This window comes from Phragmites australis, chromosome 14 (genome assembly GCF_958298935.1).
Source record: "Phragmites australis chromosome 14, lpPhrAust1.1, whole genome shotgun sequence".
NCBI classification, from domain to species: domain Eukaryota; kingdom Viridiplantae; phylum Streptophyta; class Magnoliopsida; order Poales; family Poaceae; genus Phragmites; species Phragmites australis.
This window is the reverse complement of record NC_084934.1, coordinates 5,981,811-5,990,436: the sequence shown is the minus strand read 5'-3', so window position 1 is coordinate 5,990,436 and position 8,626 is coordinate 5,981,811. Positions and strand designations below refer to the sequence as shown.

Sequence of the window (8,626 nt, the reverse complement as noted above, 5' to 3'; positions counted from 1 at the left end):
ACGGTCAGCGGAATCTTGGAACGATGGGCTCCTCACTCCTCAGCAATTTTCTGCTTCGTTTTCGCTAGGGGGACTTATGGTAGGACCCGATGAGAGTTTGGATTTCGGTGTTTTTTTTTTAAAAAAAAGGGACCACGTCGGTATGGCCAAAAATTGGTGAATTTTGATAAATTCAGTCCGAAATTATTCAAAAACTTTAATTTATTTTCACTTAAAATTCCAAATTTGACCAAATCTAATATCTGTATACCCGATATGTCCTCTCTTTTTTTTGAGGGGGGGGGGGCGGTAATGCTGAAATTCACCGAATTTTGGTCGAATTTTTTGACCCTGCTCCCGATTAGCGACCCATAATGGCAACGACAGGGACGATTAGGTTTAGAGGTCGGTCGATACCAAGGTCACCGTAGGGGCTAGCAGGGGCGACCACCCTAGGTTCTTGGGCCGAACCCAAGGTACCCTGCCCACGTATTTAGTCGAGTACGCCTCATCCTTGTGCCAATTGGCCTCTGAGTGAGAGTGAGAGGGGAACATGTGCACGTCCATCCCCGAGTGTGAGAGGCAAGAGAGAGGCGAGCAGGTGACAGCGGCTGGCGAGCATGTCTCCCTAAGGCCTGAGCAGTACACATCCCCGACAAGCGGACAATAGCACCTATCCACGAGTCGAGCGAATGGACGAGCGACGAGCGTGTCTCCCTGAGGCACGAGCGGTGCCCATCCCCGAGCTGAGCTAGTGGCCAAGCGGTGAGCACATCTCTGGTCTCCCCAAGCAGCGCCCATCCTCGTCTGCATCTCCCCATCTCCCCTCTCCAAGAAGCACATCTCCCTGAGCGGAGCCGGCATCCAAGCCCACCCCCGGTAGGAGCAGCAGAGTGTGACACATCTCCCCAATGAATCGAACAATCAGCAGTCATGGAATCAGCATGGACACCCCAAGCCACCGCCGATACCGCCCGATCCTCTGTCTACTATGTGCCTCATGTTCCATCCTCCCCTGAAATCGGTAAGTTCCCCCAAATCACAATCCTCTGTCATTGTCTCATTGAGCATTGAGTGATTTTAACTATTACTTGTATAGTTGTATTGAACATCGTTTGCATCGTGTTTTTTTTATTTTTAAGTAAAAGGTTCGCTCCTTGTGAGGAACGGTGACATCCTAAGAGGGGGGTAAATTAGGACACTTAAAAACCAATAACTCCAAAAACATCACAAGATAAACCTATATTAATTTCTATTTAAATGTGCTCTAAGTTTATCAGTGTATCTACTTTACCATTCAAAAGGGTTTGCAACCTACTCTAGGAAGGTAAATTGGAAGTATGTAAATGCGAAATGTAAATAAGATAGAGAGAGCAAACTCAGTACAAGAGATTTTTATCATGTGATATCGGTGTCACGCAAGCTGCCCATAGTCCATTTTGGAGCTCCACAAAGGATATACTCCCGGTTGCCGAGACTCTTCCGGTCACGACTCTTGAGTTACTGAGCCACCAAGGAAAGGCCTCAAGCACAATGAGCAACCAAGCAACCATGGCGATGTCTCACCACTAACCTCTCGTTCGATCACTTATACGCCATTTTCACTTTAGAGTTTTAGCCACCGAGGCAAAAGCTTCTGCGTCCCCATACACGCTTCTTGCCGCCGCTCCACACCAAGTCGGAGAGTCAACAAGCTTGAGCCACCAAGACTCAAGGTGCCGACGAGTCACCAAGATTCCAAGACGCCGGTGTACCACTTGGTAGAAGCTAGTCTCTATAGACAGTGACACTTAGCAACAACTCTCTCTAGTCCTATTAGCACTAATCACTCTTTATAATTATGTGCTTAATTGACTTAAATGATCACTTTAAGCACTTTAGTGGCTTGTATATCTTCTCAAGTATCTATGAGCTTCTATGGACTCTATCATACTCAAATGACAGAGTGTGAGGGGATATTTATAGCATCACTTTAATCACATTAGATGATCACTTTAGTACTTTGATGGTTTGAATGTCTTCTCAAGTGTATATGGGCTTCTCTGGACTCCAGCTCCTTTAAATGACTAAGTGAGAGGTATTTATAGGCTCAACACCACAGACTAGCCGTTGCCCCAGTAGCTCAAATTTTCTATACACGCCGGATGTTCCAGTGTGTACAATCTATCTATACCAGAACATTCGGTGTGTACACCTTCCAAGAACTAGCCATTGGAACTCCACTCAAAATCAATGTGAACACTGGATGCTCTGGTGTGTTCACCAGCTCCACCGCCAGCCATCTCGTGCCTTCCTCACTGTAAAATACTTCGGCGTTGCTTTGCTTCATCACTGGACCATCCGACGTGTTAAACTACATCAAACCGGACTTTGACATCTTCTCTGCAACAAATGCTCTGAGGTATACTCCAGCGTGCACACTTCAATCGTCAGACCTTCCAGCATGTAGTCCTTCGCTCTTCCCACTGTTGCAATCCTCTCTACAACAATTGCTCTGGTGTATACTCTGGCATGCATACTACCTATTGCCGGATCTTCCGGCGTGTATCATCCTTGAGCTTCAACTTAGAAATGCTCCGGCATTCATATCTCCCCATCGCTGGGTCATCCGGCGTGTAAAAACATCCTTCAAGAAAACACTCCGGCATTCACAACTCCTCTACGTCGGACCTAGTTATTTTTCCTGAGACTTCTCTAATTCAACCAAATTTTATCCTGATTGTGGTGACTTCTTAATGTATTATATCCATAAAACTTACTAATATATATTCTTGACTAAACATGTTAGTCTCATTGACTGTGTTATCATTAATTACCAAAATCACAATCATAGCCTAATAGGACTATTTTTGCCACACCCCTACTTCTTAACATTTCTAGGTTCACCACTGGACATGGGCAAGAGAGAAGCACACATAGCACTGTGTGGAGGAAGGTTAGCTGCATGAGCGATGCCGAGGGAGGGGAAGAAGATGCCATCTTGGCAATGCTCCGCGAATGTTGAAACCAAAAAGTTCTCTATCTTTTTTAGAACATTCTTTGCACGTATTTCATTATGAATAAGTTGGACTATTACATCGATCCACTAATAAGACCTAGAACACTAGAGGGCTAAAATGACCAACACAACGACCAAATAAGACGGTAACACATACAACATACATGACGCAACAAAGCACAAACAACCTTCTACACAACAAACCTAAGCTGCAATCTAGAAATCGACGATGGGCACAAAAGCTCGATAGAGAGGAAGGAGCAATGAAAAGGTGAACCACAACAAGCTACACCCTACAAGTAACCACAATAAGCACACATTGTAGGGTATCTAGGAAACAATTTGTGAGTGAGGGTGGGCAGAATCCTCTTGACTTGACGACAACAATGTTTGGCACAGGGACATCCACTTTGACTCCACGCCTCCCTCTCAAGTGGCAATATCAGACGCACGAGAACCACAAGAGTAGAGACAAAGGTGACTCCAAATCTGTCTGACAAGAGGCCACTAAGACTCGTCATGCCGTGCGGAGAACAAGTACCTCCCCACACACTGGACATGACGCTCTCGCTGTACAACTTCTGGTGTCATAGTCCAAAAGGAACTACCGCATCTAGGGACACTCCACGCAAACACATATCACATCAAGAGAATCACAAGCTCCAAAGAGCCTCGCCGAATTGTGCAGAGGTGGAGCACCTTCCCACGCACCAGGCGCGACGCTCTCGCTCCTCATCTAACAGCGTCCTCAAATCCCATTGGGGTGCAAGTGTAAGCAGAAAAGGACACCAAAGATCTCAGCACAAGGAGGAACTCCCCATCCAGTGGTGGATGGCAACGAAGAGCTGGCTGTAATGGCCTCAGGAGGCCCTGCCTGGAGGGGGCGTGGCCACTATCGTTGGCTAGGTGTGGCCACACCGGCGCTGCCCCCTAGGCAAATCAATGACACCACAGGGGTTGCCAACCTCCCACTGGAGTCGTCCAGCAGGACATCCCTGCAACAACCACTGATGCGCACCAACACGGCACTGCGGCTTTAATTTTAATTTCTTCGAACTAGTTATTTTACCCCTGGCCGTCCCATGTATTGAACAACCTTGGATATTTCTAACTCTAGTCTAAACAATTAATACACATTTTGGTAAGATTCAATTTCTCAATTAGCTAGTTCATTCCTTAATACACATTTTTGTAAGATTCATTTTCTCAATTAGCTAGTTCATTCCAACCTTCAAGACAGCAATGTGAAAGACACGTCACACTGGATGGCTCAATCTGTCACTCCACACTCCTTTTTATCTCAATCAGCTCATTATATACAACAGCAATACAGCATCAACATAAAAAACCTTCCAATTCATTCACACACACCGAATAGACACCAACCAACCACACGACAACAACCAAAAGAAGCGCGCCATGGTGTTCGACGCGGGCGCCGGGAGCGCTGGCGGCTCACCGGCGGCGCTGAACCAGAACCCTCTCCGCGTGATCCTGACGCGGCGGTTCGCGCGGCAGGTGCTTCTGGGCCGGTGGTTCACGGTGTTTGCTAGCCTCCTCATCATGGCGGGCTCCGGCGCGACGTACATCTTCGGGAGTTACTCTGGCGCGCTCAAGTCGTCGCTGGGCTACGACCAGCACACGCTCAACACAGTCTCCTTCTTCAAGGACCTCGGCGCCAACCTCGGCGTCTTCTCCGGGCTCATCAACGAGGTCACGCCCCCCTGGGTCGTGCTCGCCATGGGCGCCTCCATGAACTTGATGGGCTATCTCATGGTTTACCTCGCCGTGTCCGGCCGCACGGCGAGGCCGCCGGTATGGCTCGTCTGCCTCTACATCTTCGTCGGCGCAAACTCGCAGTCGTTCGCCAACACGGGCGCCCTCGTCACCTGCGTCAAGAACTTCCCGGAGAGCCGCGGCGTGGTGCTCGGGATACTGAAGGGATTCGTCGGGCTCAGTGGCGCCGTGTACACGCAGCTCTATCTGGCTTTCTACGGCGGCGACGACGCCGAATCACTCATCCTGCTCATCGCGTGGCTGCCGGCGGCGGTGTCGGTCTTGTTCGTGCACACCATACGGTACATGCCGTACCCGCGGCGCCGCGGCGGGCAGGAGACCAGCGCCGACCCGTTCTTCTGCTTCCTCTACCTCTCCATCGCGCTCGCGTGCTTCCTGCTCGTCATGATCGTCGTGCAGAAGCAGGTCACGTTTTCGCGCGACGCCTACCGCATCGCCGCCACGCCGCTGCTCATCCTCCTCTTCCTCCCCATCGGCGTTGTCATCAAGCAGGAGTACAAGATCCACCGCGAGCGCGAGCTCGACGCCGCCCTCCGCGCCAGCGACCCGCCTCCGACCGTCACCGTCGTTGACGGCGCAGCTCACGTCGAAATGTCAACGAACACCAAGAAAACAGAGCAGCAGCAGCAGCCGGTGGCGCCTCCCACGGCGAACTCTTCGTCTTCCTCGTCTTGCATGGGTTCGTTCGGCGGGTGCGTCAAGACCATGTTCCGGCCGCCAGCGAGGGGGGAGGACTACACGATCCTGCAGACCCTGGTGAGCGTGGACATGCTGGTGCTGTTCGTGGCGACCATCTGCGGCGTGGGTGGGACGCTGACGGCGATCGACAACATGGGCCAAATCGGCCAGTCGCTGGGTTACCCGTCCAAGAGCATCAACACCTTCGTCTCGCTCATCAGCATCTGGAACTACGCCGGGCGCGTCACCGCCGGCTACGCCTCCGAGGCGATCCTGGTCCGGTACAGGTTCCCGCGCCCGCTGCTGCTCACCGGCGTGCTCTTCCTCGCCTGCGCAGGCCACGTCCTCATCGCGCTCGGCGTGCCGCAGTCGCTCTACGCCGCCTCCATCGTGATCGGGTTCTGCTTCGGCGCGCAGTGGCCGCTGGTCTTCGCCATCATCTCCGAGGTGTTCGGGCTCAAGTACTACTCCACGCTCTACAACTTCGGCGGCATGGCCAGCCCCATCGGCTCCTACATCTTGAACGTGCGCGTCGCCGGGAGGCTCTACGACGCCGAGGCCGTCCAGCAGGGCGGCGGGCGCGATCGGGTGTGCCTCGGGGTGGACTGCTTCAAGCGGTCGTTCCTGATCATCACGGCGGCCACCGTGTTCGGCGCGCTCGTGTCGCTGGTGCTGGTGTGGAGGACGTGGAGCTTCTACAAGGGCGACGTCTACGCGAGGTTCCGGGAGGGCGCCGGTGAGGGGCAGGACGGCCGTCTGCCGGTCGGCCAACAGCGGATGCCGGAGGAGGAGGAGCCAGCAACGGTCAACGGCAGGAAGGGGTGAGGACTGAGCAGCAGCAGAAGGCTCAGAGGTTTGACTTGGTCAGTGCAGGAGGTGCTGCTGCCTAATTCCACTGACGGGTTTGACTTGGTCTACTTCTACGGCAATGATTGCTGACGTGGAAGCTAGTCCTACAACCGGAGTGATTGAGTGAACTAGCTTCTTCAGCAGGGGAGTCAACAAGAGTAGTATAAGTATTGTCTGGCCGTCCGGTAAAATACTAAGCTGACACCACTTATGAGTATGACAAGTAGGCCCTATGTGAATGTAAATATACATGCAAACGAAACTTCAGAAAATTTGGGCTGTATTTCAGAGAACTCGCGGCATGCAGCCACAATGGGTGGTTTTTTTAATAATATTATTAAAAATAATAGCTAGAAAAACAATAGCTTGAAAAACAAGTTACAAGACTGTAAAGTACTGACAAAGGATCTATCGATATTTTGCATGTCGATACACTACGTGGCACTAGGCCCAGGGCCTATCGGCACGTAGAATACGGAGAAAAGACTTATCGGTATTTCGCTTGTCAATAGGCCTCAGGGTAGATACCGATATGGGTGTTAGTCCAGTTGACAGCCGACAGACCTGTCGGCACGTAGAATACCAAGAGGTCTGTCAGTAATTAAAATACCGTTAGGTCTGTCGGTATTCCACATGCCGATATGTTACGTTTGTTTTTATTTGGTTTTTAATAAAAATTTAGAAAATATTAATGAGGCATAACTAGAACTCAGTGTACATCCTATAGAAGAACTCACACTCGTTCCAAAATAGCAATTACGGCTACACGGAGGTTGAAGCAATAAGGCATGCGGATGTTTTGTAATGATGCTGAGGCTAACGACATCTTGAAGTGGTTAATTTTTTTCCTAATTTTGATTCGATATGATTTTGTCGATATTTATTTATTTAGTTGATCTAAATTTGTGTGAGTAATTTTTTAGTGAAGTAATGTTGGGAGGATACAAAATTTAATTTTGCGAATAATAGTAGTTGTGAATCACAATTATCATAGAACCCGGTATGAAAGTTACATACGTTAATAACCATAAAGAGACAATAACAAATGTTGTTATATACGGTACATCTAAAGACTAACCTAATAGCGTGTCGCTACTAATCCTAACATGCCTTAGGGATGAAAATATGCCAGGTTATAATAGATGCTCTCTACTGAGTACACCTAGGATATTTGCCCTTTGTCAGGGCATCGGAGTCCTGCCCCTTAGCGCGACGAGCCCTCTTCCGCTTCCTTTCCCTCTCTGTTTCGCGTGCTTCAGCTGCGGCGCACTCTTTTGCTGTCGTCCTGATGCGCTCCTCTTGCCGCTTCATCTATCGTTCCTCCCAATGTTGCTCGCACTCGCAGCGTTTGTAAGCTTCCCTCCACCACATCTCCATGCTGACCCACTGTTTCTGGTGCTCATTTTGCTCCATATCCAACAATTCTATGAAGTCACAAGTAGGTGGAGAAGACTGGACAAATGAAACGAGAGGGCAGAATAGTAAGACAATGCATGAAATCATTTGAAAAATGTCATATGAGTAATCTATATCGCTATACCAGTGGATACTTATATAGTCCATATCAAAGTGGGTCGTACTAGTAGTTAGCACACATAAAGAAGCATAGGCTATAGGTGCAGGATATGTCATGAGACTCACGAAGCCTACAAGGGTCGCCATAGAAGCACATCCAGTTCGACCTCCTGAGAAATGAAAATCCCCTAATGTTTCTTGGGTGGGATTGGTGGAGCTGAGGAATACATTGCAAGTGAGAGAGCTGAGGGAGGAGTGGTGTTTTCATGGATGAGAGTGAGGTTATTTATGGTGGCTACGGGCTGGTGCATGGACTAAGTGCATGGGCTTGGCTACGGGCTCGAGCATAAGATTCCTTGTAAAAGCTGAAAAAGTTATGGCATTGATGCTCTTTCATGTAGTCACTTCGTGTCTAAAACATGATTCACGATGTGCATTAGTTAATATTGCAGTGTGTTATATTGATGAAGGGGCATTGGATACTCTGGTAAGATCCTTAGCGTGCGTTACTGCAATGATAGGGAAAAACATGTCTATTATTCAATGCTGCAGTGCAGTGCAGTCTAGCGAAAAGACTTTTCAGTGCTACCCCTAATAGGTCGATGCAGCCATGGCAATAGGCTTTTCAGTGCTGTCAAATCTATCTACTACCACCAGGACTTCTCATATATAAACAAAGCCCAATTGCTTCTCTACTCACACATCTCGTGACCTCGAATTACATCAAGACAATGGCGTATCATCATCCTCTCGATGGCCCAATTGATCCACCACCTCCACACTCCCACAGACGTCTATGGTAGAGATTTC

The 8,626-nt window shown here is 49.3% G+C and overlaps 1 protein-coding gene across 1 annotated transcript; it reads left to right on the top strand.

The window, feature by feature from the left end:
* The first annotated feature begins 4,224 nt into the window (after positions 1–4,224).
* On the top strand, positions 4,225–6,584 carry LOC133891392 (protein NUCLEAR FUSION DEFECTIVE 4-like). The gene has a single exon (XM_062332109.1). It carries the CDS (start codon positions 4,397–4,399, stop codon positions 6,275–6,277), a length of 1,881 nt encoding a protein of 626 aa, XP_062188093.1. The 5' UTR covers positions 4,225–4,396; the 3' UTR covers positions 6,278–6,584.
* Positions 6,585–8,626: the final 2,042 nt, after the last annotated feature.